At 42.4% G+C, this 22,540-nt stretch overlaps 4 protein-coding genes and 1 long non-coding RNA gene across 10 annotated transcripts in view; 1 reads left to right on the forward strand and 4 right to left on the reverse strand.

The window, feature by feature from the left end:
• LOC111078340 (anoctamin-8) overlaps positions 1 to 9,535 on the reverse strand; it is a 35,813-nt gene extending 26,278 nt beyond the window's left edge. For all 5 annotated transcript variants that reach the window (XM_041592447.1, XM_041592445.1, XM_041592444.1 and 2 more), the window contains exon 1: positions 9,127 to 9,535. In XM_041592447.1, coding sequence (XP_041448381.1) covers positions 9,127 to 9,445 — 319 coding nt within the window. In that variant the 5' untranslated portion in view covers positions 9,446 to 9,535. The remainder of the gene's footprint in view (positions 1 to 9,126) is intronic.
• Positions 9,536 to 9,547: 12 nt separating this feature from the next.
• LOC111078341 lies at positions 9,548 to 10,349 on the reverse strand. 2 transcript variants are annotated; one of them, XR_002608251.1, is made up of 2 exons: positions 10,276 to 10,349; positions 9,548 to 9,574 (listed from the first exon to the last, which is right to left on the reverse strand). It is a non-coding gene; the product is annotated as an uncharacterized LOC111078341 (long non-coding RNA). The 2 variants fall into 2 exon arrangements; XR_005967589.1 differs by having other exon boundaries at positions 9,550 to 9,585; positions 10,276 to 10,347.
• Positions 10,350 to 11,365: 1,016 nt separating this feature from the next.
• On the reverse strand, positions 11,366 to 17,730 carry LOC111078316 (ATP-dependent RNA helicase vasa). Its single transcript, XM_022372929.2, has 7 exons — positions 17,710 to 17,730; positions 17,410 to 17,650; positions 13,140 to 13,411; positions 12,334 to 13,077; positions 12,028 to 12,241; positions 11,695 to 11,963; positions 11,366 to 11,609 (listed from the first exon to the last, which is right to left on the reverse strand). The coding sequence occupies exons 1-7, from the start codon at positions 17,728 to 17,730 to the stop codon at positions 11,556 to 11,558; spliced, it is 1,815 nt and encodes a 604-aa protein (XP_022228621.2). The 3' UTR covers positions 11,366 to 11,555.
• Positions 13,614 to 17,260, reverse strand: LOC111078317 (sister chromatid cohesion protein solo). The gene is given in 3 exon segments (XM_041592249.1): positions 13,614 to 14,062; positions 14,064 to 15,486; positions 16,182 to 17,260. Coding segments are annotated over 3 exon segments (2,724 nt in total). The 5' UTR covers positions 17,225 to 17,260; the 3' UTR covers positions 13,614 to 13,804.
• Positions 17,731 to 18,397: 667 nt separating the features above from the next.
• LOC111078318 (plasminogen activator inhibitor 1 RNA-binding protein) lies at positions 18,398 to 21,972 on the forward strand. The gene is made up of 4 exons (XM_022372931.2): positions 18,398 to 18,500; positions 18,795 to 19,623; positions 20,939 to 21,208; positions 21,290 to 21,972. Exons 2-4 carry the CDS (start codon positions 18,837 to 18,839, stop codon positions 21,817 to 21,819), a joined length of 1,587 nt encoding a protein of 528 aa, XP_022228623.2. The 5' UTR covers positions 18,398 to 18,500; positions 18,795 to 18,836; the 3' UTR covers positions 21,820 to 21,972.
• Positions 21,973 to 22,540: the final 568 nt, after the last annotated feature.

Here is a 22,540-nt window from a genome sequence, read left to right on the forward strand (position 1 = left end):
TTTTCGCCCCCATTTGAACATTTAAATACTGTTTAAAGGTTTCTCTATACTTATGTGAAGCACCTTAATAAAAACTTGCTCGTTCTACAGACAGACGTATCGGACAGACACATTCAACCTCACTTGGCCTCATTGATTTTTCTATTCCATTTCTATTTTGGCCGTTTTCGGCAACATTTCAAAGTGCACTTGTGGCAAAAACATTCGCGACCAAGAGCTGCCGTACATTCCTTCACACATAAATATATATAGATATATTTGCTGGATTGTTGCCAAGACTCGGCACACAATACTCCCACAAACATACAGACAAAGAGTACATTTGGTTAGTTTCAAGAATCGCTCTTCTATTTTGTTTTCTGTTCTTTTTTGGGCAATTTCTTGGCCGAGTAGCACACGTCGCACAGCAGTGCGCAATGCTGGCGATTATACTCGACTTGTTCGGCAGCCCGTCGGTGATATGGAGGAGCCACAGCAGCAGGACCAACTTCCCTTAGCCCCTCTAGGCTGGGGGTTTTGTGCGCTTTCTTTTGTTTCCACCGAAAAGGAGCGGGTTAAGCTTTCGGCCTCAGGTCTTGTCCTGTGCTGTGCTGTGCTGTCCCATCCGGTCAGGCCCTGGTCTTAACGGACATGAGCATCATCCAGACAACAATGTGGTGCGCAACGGGAATGCAGGCAAGATTGTCCGATTGGCTTCGACTTGGACCATGGAGTGGTCGGTCTGTCTTCTTCAGCCCTTAAAAACTACAGTACTGCAGTTTGTCTTTCGTTTGAAATCGAATTCGGACAATGACTGGTGGGGAGGGTCTGTCTTTCTGTCTCTGTCTCTGACTATGTCTCTGCCTTTGGTTTGCCAACTAGTTTAAGGGCAAAGGAATGTTGCACATAGTTAACATGAATAGATATGGTAGGAAACTACTTGTACAATACAGTTGTATGAGGAAATGTGCAGACATAGATGGGAGATGGAGATTGCAGGCCAGTAATGGAAAGCATAGTTTTGGCGGGCAACTGGTATGCGGACACAGATTCGATAGAGATACTGAGAAATAGGCAAAAGGAAAAGTCGAATGGAAAACTTTAAACTAAAAGAGCCTTTGCTTTACTTATATTCGGATCATATTTTATTGTTATTATTTATTATTATTATTATTATTATTATATTATTATTATTTATTATTATTATTATTTATTATTATTATTATTTATTATTATTATTATTTATTATTATTATTTATTTGTATAATTATTTATTATTATTTATCATTATTTCTTTTTTATTTATTATTATTTATCATTATTTTATTAATTATTATTTATCATTATTTTATTTATTATTATTTATTATTATTATTATTTATTATTATTATTTTTTAATTAGTTTGTAATTAATAAATATCAAGATAGATTTAACCCGTCATAAAATCTAAAAAACTTCCAATATCTATTCCTGGTTTAATCAGACATTGCATACTTTATTTCCTCATTTTTTCCAATTAGTTCTAAAGTACGCAGCCAAAGCAACAAATCACAAGTCTCAAGTTATCCCCTCCATTTCGTTCCACTTAAGATGCTGCCCACAATTTCATTTCCATGAAAAGTCCCCGAGGATTTACTTCTAATTAAATTACATGCCACAAATTGCAATTGCAACATACACATATATACTATAAGCCTCCAGTCCAGTCCATCCACAGGGCTGTCTTCCAATTGGATCGATTCCCATCGAAGCTTATCAATAAGGAATTAAAGCACAAACTATTTAAGCATTCAGGAAACAAGCTTTGGTCAGTGCATGTGGCGTTCCGTGTGGAGTGCAGTGAAGGGACCGACCGTTGACAGAAGCCAATCGTATTAGCAGCCAATCAAGGGTATAAGCCACGCACATGGACACACACACAGAGCACAGAAACACAGAGAACCAAAATGAAAGGAATATCCCCCACATGCAGCAAATGGCACGGAGCTACAAATCGACGAAAAACACAGGTGGGGCTTATGGAGCTCCTCTCAATGTTAGCAGGCACGGGGCAAGGGGCAAGCGGCTAAGGTGATGATGATGTTGACGTTGCGATGACTTAAACAATTTGAAACATCAACGCACACAAAATCCGAATTTTAGATGGATTGGTTACATGGTTTTCCCTCCCGCCCTCTCTGTTCCAACAGACACAAAATCTGGCATCACCTGCCAGTCAGACAACGTTTTAGGCAGGCTTCCCTTAAACATATTGCAACTATATATGCACAGAAACATCCGGCTGCAACTTGCTGGGGACACAGCCAGAGATAGACAGACAGTCCAGGCAGTCAGGCAGTCAGGCAGACAGCTTGCCAAGGGCAAGACAATTTCTGTTGGGGGTGGGGAGCTGGCTTCCATTTGTGGTGCATGAAATGATAGACACCAAACACACAATTTGCCACACATTTGCATATCAAGATTTTACAGCTGGGATGTTGCATGCCAAACACAATACAGGCAGGAAGGTACACACAGGCATTCTCTCTCCTTTGGTTTTCGGAACTTTGCTGCAATGAAAGATCTGATTGGTGGTAGAGTTGGCCCGGAAAAGTTTCGGGTGTTCATTAACAAGTTATGAGGATTTAGGTGTTGAAAAGATTTGATTGATTAAAGTTTCCATTAATCATAGACTTTAATTAGATATTTTATAATAGTTTCAAGCTTTCAAATCACTTGCAATAAATTCTGCACCTGAAAACTAATATAAATTCAACACAAAGGTATTAAAAATAGATTTCCAGTCAGATGAATTTTCCTCAAAAAAGCTGCTACATTGAATTTAATGAGTTGGTTCCATTTTTTTAAATATTTAAGCCCTTGGATACCATTTCTCCAATACCCAGAAGTATTGAAATGTTTTTTTTTTTAGCTTTTAGTTCCGTAAAGATTTACTTAACTAATGAAAATTGCATTCATAAATTAATTAATTAATTAAACCAACATGCAACGAAAATCCTGCATGCTTTCTATGCACACAACTCTGGCTGTGTACTGGTGCTGTGCCACCGAAGACTGTGTGTGTGTGTCCGTATCCGTTTAATGCTAACAAAAAGGACTTCTTTGTAGTCTCTGTTTTTTTTTCTTTGTATATGTCCCGTCCCTGTGTCTGTGCATAAATTTGTTGCAACATTTTTCCCTAGAAATTTTGATTCATTTACGTGTTACACGAACTTTAGCTGGGAAATTCTGCCGAATTATATTTAGATCTTATGCAAATGAAATTGAAACTGAAAGGAGCTTCGTTAAGGTAGTTCACAAAATGCAGAAATTTTACTGATTGACAGGAAGGAACTACCTACTACAATGCAATGCAGAGTAGAATCCTAGAGCAAGTTAAATGTATGCCACGGCTTCTCAGAATTCATCCACTGTAGAAAACTGCAATGAAACCTTCTATACATTTGCTGCATTTCATACAGAAATTACCTTAAATTCCAACTCTATCTCCCCGTCTATCCAGCAATTAAAATCTATCATATTCATAATTTATTTGAATTTTAATGCCAATTTTGACTTTCATGTCAATGAAAAAGCTAAGTGAAAAGAAAACTTTTTGTGCAGGAAACCAAAATACCCCCAGATACATACAATCCGACAGACAAGCAGAGACGGGGGCTGGGCGGCTAAAGGACCTGCAAAGAATGATGGAAAAGATTAGCAGCCTGGGGAAAAGTCAGAATTGTGGACTGCCTGGCCCCTGGCACCCTTGAACACAACACACTTGTACGTGTACGTATGGGTATGGGTGTGTATCCTGTAGCTGTGGATCCATTGTTGATATCCCCCAAAATGACGACGACGACGACGTCGTGACCTCACGACCGCAAGCATTTTTCAAATAAACAGACAGCTTTGCATAATTTGATTATGCAATACAATACGAGTATGATATGAATCGGCATGGAGATTCGAGTGCCAGTGTATATAAAGATATATATGTGTATGTATGTATATGATGCGTATGATTTATTAAAAACACTTTGTGAAAATTATAGCAAAAAAGCACCCACCCATTTTTGCTTCCCTTGGCACTAAATTTTCTTTATCCTTTTCTTTGCGCTCTATTTTTTTTTCGTTTATTTTTAAGGTTTCCGCTTTGCCTTGGAAATCTCCATCAATTTTTCAACGGGAAACGGATGCGCACTTAAACGCCATAAAGAATGCACAGCAAGCAGCACAAACAATGAAAAGGCCATTAAAATCTACTGATTTACGAAATCAGTTTGCCGTTAAAGCTAAGCCAAAGTGCAGCCGACAAACTAATGGCTATATAATCGGTCGGTGAGGGGGGCCGAGCCTCAGAGCATGGGTTTAATCTCCATTGGGGGTCGTGTCTCTGGGTCTGTGTCCTCTTTCCCCAATTACACACACAAATTCAAGTGCATCCCTCCATATCAACATCTCGTTTAGTGTGCAGCTAAAAACTGCAAGTCTGACACAAACACACAAAGCTTTTCCATCCACTTTTTGTTATGGGTTTTTTGTGCTCCATATTTGCCACACGCTGAGCCAAAAGATTTTTCCTTAGACAAAGGCATTAATATTGAGATGGAACAAAAAAAAAAACACACACACACACAACGAAGAAGTCGGCTATATAAACATTACATGGGGCTTTTGTTTGGCTTAGATTGCGTTTGCAACACACACACAGGCACAAGTGAGTCTCGGAAGCCAAGTGAAATATGCTATGCCCCAAGATCAATGGGTCTGCTGGTAAAAGCTTACTGAAATGAAATTGAAAACGTAGAAGAAACAGCCACAAGCCATGGAAAGTGAATGTAAGAAGGAGGTCGGTCTGTGCCTACGCAAAATAGAAATACAGGTCAAAAGGGTTTCAAGTTTCTAAAGAAATCCAAATGCGAACACAAATATGTACACAGGCGGCGTATACTACTCAAGATGGGTTGTTTCAGCTTTAAAGGAGCTCAAATAAAAAACGAAACTTGAGCAAAACTAATGGAGGAAGAACAAATCGCTAGGCTAAATCAATAAGAGCCTGAAAAGTAGCTCTGGGAAAACTAATAACGAGTCTTTAGCTAAGAAAGTAATTCTAGAATATCCCACTCCATGTTTTTCTTTGTTCAAAGCTAAATTATTAAATAATTAAATAAATAAATATTAAATTATTAAATAAAAAAAATATTAAATAAATAAATAAATATTAAATTATTAAATAAATAAATAAATATTAAATTATTAAATAAATAAATAAATATTAAATTATTAAATAAATAAATAAAAATTAAATATAAATATTAAATTATGAATAACTGATTATTCCACAGCTCAAAACTGACGAATGGATCGAAAAAAATGCACTAAGAAAATATGCAAATGGGAATATGTACGCTTCCCGCGAGGGAGTTATAAATGGAAGCACTTCAGACGTTCATTCGATTTAAAACTCGAATACAACACAATACAATTTAAATACAAAATATTTATTTACCTACTCGTATTTCTTACTCACTCCATAGACTCCTAAATATGTCTGAGGAATTAAATAAATATCAATATTGAACTAAAATATTAGCTGAAAATAATTAAAATACAAATTGTACGAAACACACACAGAAAACACAAAATATATTTATCTAGACCGCTCCAACAACACCTATTAAAATGTATCAAAACTATTGACATTTCCAAAGCAAGTACAAATGTTTCAGCAAAAGTTAAAATATTATTTTCCATCAGCCAAACTTCTGACCAAATAAATAATATTCCACAATAATTTTAAAGCACAGAAATGTATTTTCCCCCACTTGAACCACACCACAAAAAGAGGTTAACTGTCAGATGCAGTGCGTTTGTATACAATAGCTCGGATAGCACTCAGTATTACTGGTGGAAAATGGTTGGTATGAGTGGATTGCGTAGATATGACGCCCGCCCATCAATGCCGCTGGCAGCCACAGCACAGACATTTCCCAGTCGGTGGCCCGAGGCAATCGCAAATAAAAATGACAGCCAAACAATCATAGGAAAGAAAAAAAGACAAACAAAAAACACAGACAGTACGACAATGGGTCGTTACGTGGGTTAGCAAGCAGACCAGGACAAAGAAATGGGGGCCACAAAAGCTAACGATTGATATGAGTGGAGTTTTATTTCAATTCCATTACTCAGACAAGACACGACCCGACCAGACCAGACATGGAAGCGATATGCAATGCACAAGGAGAGCCGCGACAAAAATCGATGGCCCATTCGAGTCTTTGGGCAATTTTCATCTAATTTCTAACGCACGCAATGCAGTTGTCGGGGGGCAGTTTAGTGGTAGAACCCCCCCATTCCCATATGTTAGCCACGTCACCCTATCTGCCTGTGGGCGGTTCTGCCAGACTGTCAGTAAAGTTTAAAAGTCATGTCTGCCATTTTGGCAACACGTAAATCCGCGCACTTCCTGAAACACCCAGCGAACAAAGTGCCTGATGAGGTGAAGCCCACAGAGAGAGAGAGAGGGTTTGGGCTTCACGTGTGTGTTGGTTCAGGCCATACCAGATACCAGGGGGGTGAGAGTCCGAGAGTCCATAAGCCTGAGCTAGAAAACGCCACAACACGTTGGAAAAATCGTTGCGCAATTTTCACGGCTAACGAAGTGGCAGTAGAGAGACCATGGAATTTTATTAGAAATTCTAACGGAAACAGCGAGCTTGTTAGGGCAAATTGCGAGAGAATCCACACACACACACACAAGATTGATGATGATAAGAGCGATGACGAAGGAAAATATAAGAAGTTACGCTGCCTGCGAAAGAAATTCTAGTTTTGGTTGGATATCCATCATTTAATATACCACGGCCCAAAATTTTCAGATATTAATAATGGAAAAGAGAACGGAGCCAATTTTTGAAATTTAAAAATAAGCCCAATCGGCATCTGCAATAGCCAATGGCTACTAATTCTGAGAAAATTATAAGACAAATAAAGTTAAACTCAAGTTCTAATACTAATTGAATTCCAAGTGTCAAATTAAAGCAACGTAATATGCGTCCTAGATATCTGCATTGACAAGAAAACCCACTCGCCAAACCAACAATTACCAGTGAAAGAAACCCCCATTGAACTTTGATTATTTCTTTATACTGATATTCGTAGTATTTCCAGTGTAACAAACCAACCCCCGTTAAAGGGTCGGGGGGACTTGGAGAGTCCTGGTCCTGTCACCCTTCTAATGCATATATGATAATAACAAATGCCTTGTGGCCATAAATTCCGTATGGGAGAATGCATATACGAAATTATTTACATGACACACATCACTCATCCACACACGCACACACGCACTGCAAGCACACTTCGAATCGATGACAAACACAACCTTGACCCATAAAAGCTAATCAAATTAATTAACTGCGCGCCAAAGAAGAAATATGCCCCACCAACAACTGGCAGACAATCAGTTCGAATGGGGCAAACACTTGAACTAAACTAGTTAATCCATTTGCTCATTCAGCTACTAATAAAGCGAGCTTTCACGCCCACCACCCACTGCAAGACACAAGACAATGAAAGGAGACTCGCAAGGCGCCCTGCAAGGAGGAGCCTCGCAACAAAGTTCTTTTAACGCCCGTCAGCCAGACGCCCAGCCCAATCAATTAAAGAGAAACCAATGGGAATAGTAACCCCTACATTACACCCTCATTCTGCAGCAGCAGCAGCAGCAGCAGCAGCAGCAGCAAGGGGCAAGTCGAATGCATCGCTTGAAGCGCATTTTCTTTGTCGACGGCTACATAAATAATTCAAATTGCGCCTTCCTTCTTATTCTTCTTTTGCAGACGACGCCTTTCAATAGCTTTTTTTTTTCAGCAGCACAAAAGACTCCGTTGGGACAATGGCGTTTGGAGCGTCTGTGTTCGCTCCGCCATCAGACACAAAACGACAGTGAGGCGGCATCCAATGGCAAAGTTAGTTTTATTTGTCTAATGTTGACAGCAACAACTGGAGCACAGCACAGGACAGGAAGTACGACAATCTGAAAGTCATTTTAGGGTAATTTGATAGTTGGTGCGTGCAAGAAATGCTAAAACACCAGCAGTTTCGCTTGGTTGAGTTGGAAATCCCCATCCCCATCAAATTTAAAAGTTAATTTCGAATGAAACGAGTGGGTCAACTAGAGGTTATTGTTCACCATTAAACAAAAAATATACATAAATATGTTGAGCATTAAATTGTGGTTGAAAGGGTGTCCTTTTCCCGTAAAGGTTTAACGGCCAAATGGTAATAGAGCTTAAATATTTTAAGGACATTTAGTCTACATTTAAATGAAACTTAATTGGTAGTTTATGATTTATTATGATAGTTTAATGAATGAGAGTCTATCTGACTAAAGAGAATAATGTTTTAGACATCGAATTTTGAATTTAGTCCTAGAATGAGAGAACCCATCAATATATTCCCGATTAATACTGTTATTTAGAGTTAAGTCTTAGGGAATATATTTTCTCCTTATACTATATAATATATATCCCACCCACACTCATCAACGACCTGAACGAAAATTAAGAAAGAAAATTAAGAATATTTCAAGACCATTAAACCGCTCTTCCCCCACCACACATATGAAATATTTCATAATTAATATTAGAAAAACTTTTCCTAAATGGTCTAAAAATGATTGCCACTGGGCAACAGCCTTTAAAGTTGAGCAAACTTTAAATATAATAAATGAAATGTTGAAAGTTCGTGCGCTGGCAGCGAGAACTCATAAAACACAACTCGGATCCAATCAAAGTTTCAGTCAAGTCAAGCATTTTTGATTAAAGAAAGGAAAAAAAAAGCGTAAAACGGATATGCCAGGACTTCACCCCACGTAGCCATGTAGCAGGTGGTAAGCACACAAACGCTTTCGTACCACCTATCCCTCTGCCGCTACCTACGAAATGTTCTATTTTCTATCCACGACAAATGAATAGGTCTAGCAGTTCTTCTTCGTCTACGGATGGCTGAAAGCAATTGCCACTCAAATATTCATCTGCTTACACATGCCAAACGCATATACAAAGAGATATATATGTATGTAGCTAGGATAGATAGCAGCATATATTCTATAGTATATAGTGGATATGGAAAAGGAAATATTTGTTGTCTTGTCTCACCATTCTCGATGGTCTCCTTGGCACAGGATATTATTTTGCCTTTGCGACGTCGCAAATTCGATTCGAAATTGTTGTCATCGGTGAAATCATCCTCTCCTCCAGCTCCGACTCCGCCGGCTCCCACTCCTACTCCTTGTCGTCCATCTCCGGCTGTTGTTGTTGTCGTTGGCGTTCCTGTTCCCGTCGTGGTTGCTGCTGTGGCTGTGGATTCGGGCACATCCTCCGAGCATTGACGCTCTGGATAACCAACTCCAGGTCTTCCTTCTCCTCCTCCTCCGCCGCCACCACGTCCATGTGAACTATCAAAACTTTGGCTCATACTGTGCCAAAATCTATTTCGTTGATTTGTTTTGACTCAATTTTTGTCTAGTTTTTGTTTTGGCTGTGGGATGTTTAATTTGTTTTCGTTTTGACGCTTTTATGTATTTAATGTTTTTAATTGTTGTTTCTGGGAATAAACTTTTTGCGTGTTAATTAGTGCACTGAATGGGTCATCAAAAGGTTAACCAATCACTAATCATACGGCCCCGAAAACGAAAGTTTAGTCAAAAAAAACTCAATTCAAATTAGATCTTAAAAACAACAAAAAAAAAAAAAACGAATGCAAAATTTTGTTTGCGTGCTGCCCAAAAGAAAAATCCAACACGCAATCGACAAAGGAAAAGTGTGTAAAAAAAAAATGAAGAGAAATTTGTGCAAAGACTTTGCCGGCAAAGACTTTGATGGCTAGTAAAAGTTGGGTTGGTCGATGCCACATAAAAGGGTGGGTTCTCAGTCATTACCCTCCACAACGAAGACGAGGACTCTCCCAAAAAAAAAAAAGAACCCATCCAACCATTCAAAGTGCGTACAACTACTACTACGCGTAGTTTGTCCTCACAGTTGAAGAGGAGCGAACCATTTAGACCCCCCCCATTCAGGGGAATAACATTGAAAACTGTTTGCTTATTTCATAATCGCTTCTTGCATTTAGGTTAAACAATCACCAAAAACACCAGACACTAATAATAGTTAATCCGCCAAAGCCAAAAGGCTCAAATTATTCCCTGGGTTAACATGCCTTCAGGCACAAAGCCAATTCTATCTCTCTCGCTCATATTTCTCAATTTCTATATTCTTTCGTTTCATTTATAAACTGTTTAATATTACTTTTCTTTGTTTTTGTTGTAATTTAGTTGGGAAGCGCGCGCCGAAAGCGCGTGTTTGCACGCTGGGAAATGCCGTCAGAGACTGAAACAGTCTGCCTCCACATGGCCGAGGCAGCCAGAGCATGCAATCCCACCACGAAGAGCAGCCAAGCCATAGAGGCGTGGTGGCTTTGCCATTTATTGATTTTGGTCTCGGCTGTGCGTGCGTGTGCCGCAAAGACACAAAACGCAGAAACGTAGCTTTTGTTTGTGTGTTGGGGGGGGCGGGGAGTACGGTACGAATTGCAGACGCAGGGCGAGGCCAGACGAGGCATTTCAAAAAGCCGGCTTCAAGCCGCCACAGAGAGAGAGAGAGGCCAAAGAGCGTGGAGAGTAAAGGCAAAGACAGATGGAGAGACAAACAACAAACATGAAACATGAAAGGATGATTCCATAAAGACAAACATATGATTATACCCGGTAGAAAGGCAGAGCTCGAAGGGTATGTTGTTTTGAAGGGAAAGATGTACGCCACAGAAGGAGGAAGGAGCGAGCAATTATTAGTAGTAGCAGAGTAGACTAAGTTAGATGGGTGCCTTAACTAAATATTTGATTATTGATACGATCACTACCTTTGAAGTGGGAGTCCGGCAGCTTTTAGCTTTCACATTTCGTTCTTTCTCTTCCCATTTGCTGCAATATTATCAATCAACTGGACATCCTCGTTGGTTGGATTATCCCTCACCTATTGAGAAATTTTTATTTTTCAAATTAGTATTTTTCCTGCACTTTTAAATGGCCGTTGAGAGACTTACCTGGACTGGAATATTGTAGTACTTGAAGAAGTTGATTCCCGAAAATTCCCGATTCCCTTTCATTGTCAAATGGTTCTGTCTGAATGTGTCACTAAAAGGGAAAATGCAAGTAAAGAAAGCCACCACCAAGACCAACAACTATATACACAGGTATCTAACTATAAAACATTTTAATATAAAATCTAAATAAATTTCAGGAATTACAAACACAAAGTACTATTAGTTATAACTGAAACCAATACCAATAATTGCTTAAATTGTTTATAATTTTAGAGCAAGAAAAAAAAAAAGGTACATAATTGTTCATAGGAATTATTATTTTATTTGAATATGTGCCAATTTATGCAAGGCAATGAATATCGTTGAATGATTTACTGGGCTTCTTCTCTTTATATATATTTTACTTTTATATATATATAAAAGCCTGATAACTAGTCAAATATGATTAAATATAGTCCGATATATTTTGAAATGGAATTGGAGTGACTTAATCCCACTCCTGGTTATCTTCGACAGCATCAGCGTCCTGGATGGCATTGCCCTGTTTTGTGGAGAATAGGAAGTGGAAACATCATTAGTAACAGCCATTTGGGACTTTTAAATGCTGCTATTTAAAATCTACTTACACTACCACGAACATCGTAGCCACCAAACTGAGAGGCGCCACCGCCGCCATAGCCACTGCCCAGGGCGCGCAGGAAATCGGGCACTTCCTGATCAGATCCCTCAAGAATTTTCACCAGATCTGTGGCTAAGCCCGAATCATGTTCGACATCAAAGAACGATGTGGCGCGACCATTATTTCCGACACGCCCGGTGCGACCAATACGATGGACATAGTCATCAATGCCCTTGGGCATGTCGTAGTTCACGACATGCTTCACGTTCTTAATATCTGGGGGGATTGATAGGGCATTATAAATCGGAAAATACATATGAATTATTAATTAATAGATTACCTAGACCGCGAGATGCAACCGATGTGGCAATGAGTACCTTCATCCGGCCACTCTTAAAGTCCCGTAGAGCCTGCTCGCGCTGACTTTGGAGTCGGTCGCCATGGATCGAAGTTGTGGGAAACTCGGTTTCCGATAAAAACGAAGCCAGGAAATCTGCACCACGTTTGGTCTCAACAAAGACAATGGTGCCATCGGCGCACTCCTCCAAAAGTTCCTTTGAAAAATTAATCAATCATACAAGGCATATTCAATGGTTAATGGGCGGGGGCGGGGGCTGGGCTGGGCTGGTGGTCTGTTAGTGCTTACTGTTAACTTTGCGCGCTTATTGTACTTGGTGACCTCATAGATCGTCTGCTTCACATCCGAACAAGCGCCGCCCACAACGCCAATGGTCACAAAGATATAGTTGTTGAGAAACTCGCCAGCAATGCGCTGTATCTCCTCCGGGTATGTGGCCGAGAACATCAAAGTCTGATGCTCGGCGCGCATCGTGCAGTGATTGACAATCTTGCGCATGCTCTCCGCAAAGCCCATTTCCAGCATACGATCGGCCTCGTCCATGACAAGGAAGCGCGTATCGTCGAACGTGATGAAGGTACGCTCCACAAAATCAAGCAGACGCCCTGGGGTGGCAATCAGCACATGGCATCCCATCATAATCGATTCGTTCTGGTACTTGACCGAGGTGCCGCCATACAAAATGCTAATCTTCAAATACGACTCGTAGCTAAACTTTCTGGCCTCGTGATAGATTTGAATGGCCAACTCTCGGGTGGGCGATACGATCACAGCCTGCGGCTTGCCAATCTCCAGATCATTGCCGTCATCCAATATTTTACTGAGTATCGGCAAAAGGAAGGCGGCCGTCTTGCCAGAACCAGTCTGGGCACAGGCCATCAGGTCACGGCCAGCCTTGATCACCGGTATGGCGACCTTTTGAATGGGCGTGGCCAACTTATAGCCCGATTTCGTCACATTTGCCGCGATTATGTCACGCAGCTTGAAATCCTCGAACTTCGTAATGGCAGCTGGTGGATCATTTCCGCTTACCTAATTAAAGTGCGCCAAATTAAAGTAAGTCTTAAAAAATGGCCGTGGATAAACCAACTTACCTTCACCGGAATATTATCATATTTGGAAAAATTGATTCCCGATGATATGGCCGTGCTGAAAATCTCAGCTTCGTCGGTGGATGGTTCTGGCGGGATGTAGAACTCGCGCTTCTTCTCTCCATCTTCGCCGACATCGTCGCCCTTGTTGTTATTTACGTCATCCTCATCATCGTCGTTGCGACGACGACGTTCCTTTCGTTCACCGCGCTCCTCGCGATCACCACCACGATCTCCTCCACGGTCGCGATTAAAGCCGCCGCGACGTCCTTCGCCTGAATTATAAATACATTTTTAGTAAATATTCAATTTTAAAAATACACAAAAGAAGAAACAAAATCAAGAAATAACACACATAATCTATAAAGTTTTTAAAAACATTTAAAATATGTATAATAATTAAAAATAATACAGAAATTGGACATTAAATTAAAAAATATATATTCTTCAATGAAATTAATATAAATTCTGCAAATGAAATTCTTGCTGGTACAATATGTGGTGTAAACCTTAAAGCCTAATTGAAAACTTTTAAAATTATAAATGAAAAGAATTCCATTTTATATTCGTTGACTGTTATTCAGCTTTGAAATATATAGAATAATATCTGTAATATAATATTAAAATTAAAAAGAAAAGACAAACTTTTCAAGCTCTCTCCACCCCTTTCAAAGCAGCCAACAGAATCTCCCCTCATCGCTTAGTTTCACAATGCCGGCCGCCTGCAAGTCCAGGACATAGCGAAAGGCTCTCGACGCATCCATGCGGCTCTTGATGAACGGTGCATTGTGCAAATCAACCCGTGGCAACGTGATGAGCGCCTCAAATAGTGCATGGACAAGCTCCACCTTTGACAGTGGCATATCCAAAATGATCCGTGGATCGTAGGTCTCCACAGCGGCTAGGGAGCGATACTGTTGCGATGAGCCACTGGCTCTGCTCGCTTCCGCGGGTATGCTGCTGATCGCTGAGATTCTTCTGATGATCGACCATCACACGGAGCATGTCCGTATGCTGCGCTATGTAAGCCATATCTTCCATGTGCTGTCTATTCCGACGATCCTCGATGGTTTCCGTCCGCTGCAAAGACAATCCTGGCCCGACTGCATTTTCCGCACTCTGATCTGCTGATCCTACTGCCTGTTCTATGGCTGAGCATTGTGCTAATCCTACTGTCTGATCTATGGCTGAACATTGTGCTTGTCCTCCTGCCTGTTCTATGGCTGGATATTCTGCTGATCCTCCAGCCTGTTCAATAGCTGGACGTAGTACTAGGTTTTCGGTGCCCAGGCTCAATGGTGGCAGAACTTGCACATTGGTGACGATTGCGTGTATACTCAAGTCGGATAAAGAGACCGCGCGCTGTCTCTCCTCGTTGGAAATCTCCATGGACACAGCCACCGGCAGGGGTTCCATTAATTCCATATTCGGTACTCCGTAATCCGATTTGTTGGGCAACGTTTCGTTTTGGATTTCTGGCATGGAGGGATCGAGAAGAGCCGGTAGATCCACATGAGCTTCCGATACTAGAGCAACTTGAGATGATTCTGGCGGTAGTGGCGCCTCTGCTGGTAGTGGCGCCTCTGCTGGCAGTGGCTCTTCCTGCACTTCCATCTGCTGTGGCACCCCATCGGGCGGAGGAGCCGTGAAGGAGTCAGTCGTAGTTGGTGCATAATTTACCATCTGCAGCGGAACTCTGACCATTTCTGTAGCTCTTTGCAGTAAATTGGCCATAAAATTCGATGTGATCTCGCGATTCAATCGCGGCTGTTCGTCGTGTGTGTCCCTTGGCGGCGTTTCCGGTAATCTCTGGCGTCGTGGACGTCGGCTTCTTCCGTGTGGTGGGACATTTCGCGTTTCGACATAGCTCGGCATTTGGTCGCGTGGTCGAAATATTCTACTCCAGTCACGTCCCGGTGTCAGTGGTGGGGTAATAGGCGCAACTCGCGCCGCTACCGCTTCTGGTGGCGTGTCTTCTGCTATTGCTTCTAAGGGTCGCTCTGCTGACGCCTCTGGTGTGCCTTCTGCTGCGGCTTCTACTGCTGCTGCTGATAGTGGATGAAACGACCGCTCCAGCACACGCGGCAACATAGAGAGGCGATGCTCCTCGTCGATCACTGGCAACAAGGGACGAAACGGTGTGACTCCAGGTCGAGAGCGAACCGCCGCTGCTGAACCCAAGTCCTCTATGGCGGGCGACATGAGCATCGGCAGTTGATTGCCGCTGTCCATCAACAGCAAGTCCGATGCAGAATCTGCTGGCAGCGAGAGTGCACCCCCGGATCCTGGCATCAAAGGAGTGTTATCCTCTTCGGGCTGCAGACTCGACGATGTCGGCACAAATGCCAAGCTGTGGAACGTTCATACATTAAGGGTTTGTGTGTTAGTTGCTGCCTCTACTGCTGGTCGTACTTCATAATCAAAGCAGATTCGGAAATGAAACGGAAACAAGATTCTTCAGGAAAAGATAGTCGGAAGAGACAGACAGTCAGTGGATTGATTTGAAAGACGAGTGTGGCTGGCGTCGAATGTAGCTTATTTTAGTACAAAATAATCTAGAAAAACATTTGTTTGCAAATAACTCTATCTCGATTTTTTTAATTGGATTCTTGATAGTCATTAAAATGTTTTTGCTCGAATTTGCTTAGAAAATCATTTTGGAATTGAATCGAAAGGTTTACTGGGCGTAGTAGGCGGCCTGCGTTTAGATCCCTTTTAAAATTAATTAAATCAAATACAAATCAAAATCTCTCAGTAGCCCTCGGTTCAGATGTTTGCCAGTAACAGTCGTGTCAGGGTTTATCGGGAAACAACAACAAAAAAAGATTAAAAAAGAAAAGAAAATAAAATTGAATAAATTGTGTTTCCTGATTTTTCTAAACGTTCTCCCCGTACGTTCTTTTGTTGTGCAAGATCTGATTGCATCGTACGCCACTCCAGAGGATCCAAGGTAAGTGGGGGGAAAAACAATCCAAGAGGATCAAACAGAAAGAGAGAGAGAGGGAGAGAGTGGGAGAGATAGGCTTGACTTATTGTGTTAAATACCCGTAATTGATGTTAGGTGTTAGTGGGGTGGATGATGAGGCGACACGTGCAACGCCTTCCTGGTCGCGCGATGATCCGTAGCGACTCAAAAATGCTACATCGGTGCTGTCCCGATTCTGCGACTGCTGCTCACGCGCCACATTGGTCATCAGGCTGCTGGCCGGTGTGCTCGTGTATCCCATGCCATGTTCACCTGCTGGCTGCTCTTGCTGATCCATCTCCATCTGCTCTTGCTGCTCCCACTGCTGACTAGTCTCTGCCAAAAATGAAAAACTTAGCTGTCTGGGCTGTCGATCGTCCAGCCAAGCCGATGGTAGTGCATGGCAACCATCTGGCCAGGCTCGTCGACTGTGCAGCTCACTGGCTACGCCCATGTTTACCGCTCGTGTCGTGTGCAGCTGCATAAAGTTCTCACTGAGCCAGCGGGGAAATCTTGCCGCGCTAAAAGTGGCAAGAGGTGGTTCTGCTCCTGCTCCTGCTGCTGTTCCTGCTGCTGCAGACTCATCCTCTGACGAGGATTCATTTCGGTTTAAATCTCCTTCATTTGCCCCAAACAGGACAAGGCTGGCTCTGTAGAGATCTTTGATCTGTCGAACTTGTTCGGTTGCCCCGGTGTATGTGGCCACAGAGCCACGACCTCTGGCGCTGCTTTGTCGTTCTCTGCTCGGACGAGATCTGGGTACCACAAATTGATCGAAATCATCATTCGAATGTGGATCATTTGCTCTCATTTCGCGGAGCTGCCTAAACATGTTCTCCACCTGCCTTGGACCAGATTCGGTCTGGTTGAGAATTTTATTGATTTCATCTAGAATGCGCTTTGACTGGTCTGACGAGCCGCGAATCTGTCGCGCCTCCTTCTCGCGCTCCTTGCGATCCTGAAGCTGCAGGGCATCCCATTCGCTGTTCACCAGCTCTTTGAAGGCCTTGAGCAAGTAGTCTCGAAGCTCTCGCACCTTTGCCATTGTGGTATATGCCCGCAGATCGAGTTGATCGAGGAAGGAGATCACCACATCCCTGTCCCAGCTTGCAGGTATCTTCATCTGCACATAATTGACTGATTGGCAGCCTTATGAAGTGAAGATGTCGGACCGTGCAGTATAATGGGAGGACAACGAAAAAACAAAGCACATCACAAAACAAACACACAAACACATACTTATATCTAAACTTAAAAAGATTTCTTAGCTAGAAAAGAAAAGGAAAAAAAAAGAAGATCAATTTTTACCTCCTTCTTCATCATCATTGCGACGTCCACGATATCCACCGCCGCCGCCACCACCACCACCTCCCTCGCCATTGCGACGTCCTCCACGGAAGCCACCTCCGTCTCCGCCATCGCGGTTGCCACGATAACCGCCACCATTACCGTCGCCTCCTCCACGGCTTTCGGTGTTCTTGGGCGTCTCCTCGTCGTCGCTCCAACCTTTCACTTGCAAGGCTGCCACTCCTTTCGAAGCGTTAAATTCCTGCAGAGAAATTCATTAGAAATTGGACTATGCTTGTTTGAAAAAAAATTTGCGTGTACCTCGCTTTCCCAGTCAGACATTTTGGTAAAATTCAAGTGGTTTTTTTTCTATTATCTGAAATACAGAAATGTAAAATTTAACATAGTTATAGCGAAATCTGCAAGAAATATCTTCGAATAAAAATAACACGTTAAATTTTTAAAGTGGCGCCAAAGACAAAACAATCGATAACCAATTTCCTAGATCCCTAAAAACCGCAATTAAATGATTTTCAACAGCTTATATCTATTAAAGCAAATTATTTGGCTACAATTTATTGTATATTTATTATTATTTAAAAGAAATAGATGTAAAAACTTGTTAATAATATTAAAATGTTAATTCTGGCGCCAGAGACTGAAAAACCGATAGCCGATTTCCAACAAACCCCAAAAACACAGAATTAATTTTTCTTTACACCCGCAATTTAATTAATTTAATTTAATTTTAATTAATATTTTCCTCTATATATATTTTTTCAGTTTTTTCCCAATTAAATGTTCAATTTCTGCGACTGAGTAGGGTTGCCACCTGAATTATTAGTGGGCAGAGTAGCCACCACCCGATTCCATATCTGACAACTGGCCCGATAGTTTGCCATTCCACTGGCGACGCGGGCAGCAAAAACGTGAGTTTCTGTTTTTCTATGTATACCAAGAACACATGTGGGCTTGCCTAACTGTGTGCGTGAGCAGGCCATGTGCGTGTGCAGTCGTAGCGTGTGTGTGTAGGTAATACTAGCAGCGAGGCGAAGAAGAAACGCTGAAAATTAAGGTTAGAGAGCAGCAGCCACCAACAGCCAGCGAGAAAAGTAAGGAAAAATCCGCGCAAAGCGAAACAAAATTAAAAAAAAACACCTCAAACTACATTGCACACGCACCAGCAGCACACTAATTATATTGAGCAAATGAAAAACATCTAGTTTTCCGTGTGCACAAGCGACACACCAAGCGATTCCCCCATTTCCATTGTGTGACAGAAAACTCAACTCTCGTTTGCATAAATCATCGTGTGCCCCGTGTGTCGTGTGTGTGTGTGTGTGTGCGTGGAGAGGGTGTGCAGGAAAGAAAAATCAATTTAGAACTGTGTAAAAATTCTTTTGCAGGCAAGCAAAGCAGAGCCAAGAGCCACAGCAACCTCACAAATCATGGATAGCGCCGGTAAAAATCGTTATGAACTCTTGTTCATGGACGATGATGTTAGCGATCCATTAGATAATCTTGTGGCGGCGACCGCTGCCGTAGCAGCGGCAACAGCAGCCAGCAAGAAGAAGCAGCCACAGCCTGCCGCGGGCGGTGCAGCAGCTGCCGCATCGGGAGGAGCCACCAAAAGTGGCGCCGCCAAGGTGGCCAAGACAGCAGCCGTTGGCGGAGGACCAAATGCTAAGAAACCAAATCAGGCCGAAAAGGAGAACAAACCGAATGCTCTAAACAAAAATAACAACAACAACGAGGGCAAGAAGCCAGCTACGACCACGGACAAACAGTTCAACAAAGACAACAGCAGCGGCGGTTATAAGCAAGGCGGCGGCGGCGGCGGCAGCGGTGCTCCCCGTCCAGGTGGTGGCGGCTTTGGCAACAGAACACGTGAATTTGGCACTGGTCAAGGGCAGGGACAAGAGCGGGAACAACGGGGACAGGGTCAGCAGCGGGAACGCAACGTGAACTTCCGTCAACAGAATGGCGGCGGCGAGCGAGGCGGCGAGCGCGGTGGCAATGGAAATAATGGCAACTACGAAACACGTGAGCAGCGCAACAATCGTCGCAATGTCCGTGAGAATGGCCCTGGTGGACCACCCGATGGTCAGCCCCGTCCCTATCGCGGCCAGGGCAACAGTGGTGCTGGCGGTGATCGCCCACCTCGCCAGAACCGCAACTTTGATGGACAGAACAGGAAGCGGGAATTCGATCGTCAGTCTGGATCCGACAAAACTGGTGAGTAATATTAGTCCAGGGCGCAGGGGTACGGTACCAACCACCAGACATGGCATGGCATGGCGTACAAACATAACCACACAAACAGAAATTCCCGCCCACCAGAAAACCAACAGAAAAAAAAAATGAACTGCAAATTTGTACGAACAAAAAAAAACATTTGTTCCATGACAACCAGAAACAAAATCAGCGGGCGGGCGCAAAGTCAGGAAAGGGAACAAAAAACAGACAGACATTCCATTGTTTATACCTATTCAATTGTCATGATTATGTCCAAGTCCAAGAATTAATCTATTTCTTGTTTCCAAGACGTACAACATTTATTTGCACACAAATAACTTTCATAATCATTATTTTGCTTGTAAAAATTACATTTTTTGCAAAACTTTGCGAAACGTGTAAACCAATTAAGGCAGCAAAAACAAATGAGAGACAGACACACCACGAGGCAAACAACGAAATAGATTTATTGCTCTCACGTGGTGGTGGTGGATCAGCCGCCAAATTAATATTGATCGGAAAACATACGAATTTCAATTTCTATATAACCAAGCCAAGTACCTCCATCATCTCCTTTCCATCTTTCTTTCACCCATTTCATTTTTGGAATATCCAAAATTAAAATCCCAAAAAGTTCAAGCAAAGCAAAGGAGAAAATCAAATCTCCCCCCTTCACACGCCGCCAAGTGGGAATATGTGAAAATGTGTTAAAAATAGTTCGCGCGTCTTTCGCTGGCAACGTTTTCTTCTTCGCTCACCACCACCACAAACCAAGCACGCCGCAAAGAATATGATTGTAGGAGGCCCATTTTGTTCAGGGCGCTGCAGAGCAAGTGGTGTTATATTCTATATAATCTTATTACAAACAGCACATAAAAACGTTTAGAATGTGCTATCACTATGCCAAGGTAAAGGCCATAAGGGTGATTCCCCTTGAAGTGTTTTCATGCCTATAACAATGGAGTTGATTTGATATTTGAATTACAATCGGCTACTCATATATCGGTTTCAAAGAACTTAGCTTAACATATACAAAGAAGTACAAATACAAATCATCTTGAGTTTTAAATTTCTATCCACACTCACCAAAAAAAGATCAAAAAGATTTCCGCTTTGCTTCTGTAAGAGTAAAATAAACAACAATTAGTTGGGGGAAAACAAAACATTTATGCAGCAGATAAACTTACTTTTAGTTTCAAAGTTCTCGAATTTCCAGTAGACGAACTGCTGTTGATGTGAATCCTTAGATGCTTGCTTTGCTGGCTTCTCTCTCCTGTAAATAATAGTTTTATTAATGCATGGGTTTATTTTGCAGGTGTTAAGTCAATTGATAAGCGCGATGGAGCTGGTGCCCACAACTGGGGCTCGGTCAAGGAGGCCATTGATGATGTCAACAAGAACGAAAGCGAGACAAGTGTGAACAATGCCGAGGGCGAGAACAAGGCCAACGATTCGGGAAATGAGCAGCAGAGCGAGCAGCAGGCAGCCGCCGAGGAAGAGACCAAAGAGCTGACATTGGACGAATGGAAGGCACAGCAGGGGCAGCGCGCTAAGCCCACCTTCAACATACGCAAGGCTGGAGAAGGTGCGATATATATATATATATAGCCCAATGGGGTGGGGGATAATACTAATACTAATTGAAATCTTGTGTGCATTTCTCCAGGTGAGGACACATCGCAGTGGAAGAAGATGGTCGTGCTGACCAGCAACAAAAAGAAGGAGAATGAGAGCGAAGAGGAACTTGAATACGACCCTGCCATGTACCCACAGCGCGTTGGCCGCCAGCAGCGCGTTCTCAACATCCAGTTTAACTTCAATGACGGTCGTCGCGGACCAGGTGGCTTTGGAGGACGCGGTGGTCGCGGCGGACCACGTGTCGGCGGTGGTATTGGTCGCGATGGACCCCGTCCCGAGGGCGGCAACCGTGGTGGACCACGTGATGGGCCACGTGATGGACCCCGTGATGGCCCGCCATCAGGTCCTCGCCAGAACACTGAGGAAGGATCTGCTGCTGGTGGTGGTGCCCCCTCGGCACCAACCAACCGGCCGCCAATTGAGCGCCGTGGTCCTGGACCCAACAACGTTGGTGGTGGTGGCGTTTCTGGTGGCTTGGCCAAGCGTTTCGGTAATGAGCGGCAACAGAATACCGCCCCCAAGGTGAACGATGAGCGCCAGTTCCCAACACTGGCCTAAAGGAGGATGATTCCTCAATTTTTAAACACATTTTGGTGACTGGTCATCTTGGACTGAACGCGGAGCGGCGATGATGGACTAGAAGGACTAGGCTAGGCAGGCTCTGGAGCAGGTTACCAAAATGCAAATCTAATAAATTACATATATCACAGACAAATACAAGAAAAAAATTTCTAAAAAAAAAACCAATTGTAGCCGCCATGAAAAGCCAAAAGCAACAAAACAACAACACGAAACAGCTATGCAAAATATGGAAAATAAAATTATACATATATGTAGAAATATATGAAGAAAACAAAAGCAATTTTAGTTTATGCGTAGCGTCCACTAATCAGGTTTTTTACATGTAAAATCGCGATCAAGCAGCAGAAAACTTCGTATAAACTAGTCGGAAGAAAAGGAGCAGAGAAGAGATGCCCCACACAACACACTGACACACACAAATCCTAATCCCATTGTGAATTGCAATTGAAATGTCATGTCCATTCACAATCGACATTTGTATAAGAGAGAGAGAGATTTATTTTCCAATTTGGCGGCGGCGCGTTTAAGAGAAATTTATTTGATTACAACAGGCAAATGTATTGTAAATTTTTTATTTTTTTTATTTAATACGTTTTTATGATCAATCAAACACACTCAATAATCATCCTACTAACAATAGTACTAGTACAGTAGCTACAAAGCGTTTACAAAGGAACTAAGAAAGAGAGAACGAAGA

Source organism: Drosophila obscura, unplaced genomic scaffold (genome assembly GCF_018151105.1).
Source record: "Drosophila obscura isolate BZ-5 IFL unplaced genomic scaffold, ASM1815110v1 contig_179, whole genome shotgun sequence".
Classification (NCBI taxonomy): Eukaryota; Metazoa; Arthropoda; class Insecta; order Diptera; family Drosophilidae; genus Drosophila; species Drosophila obscura.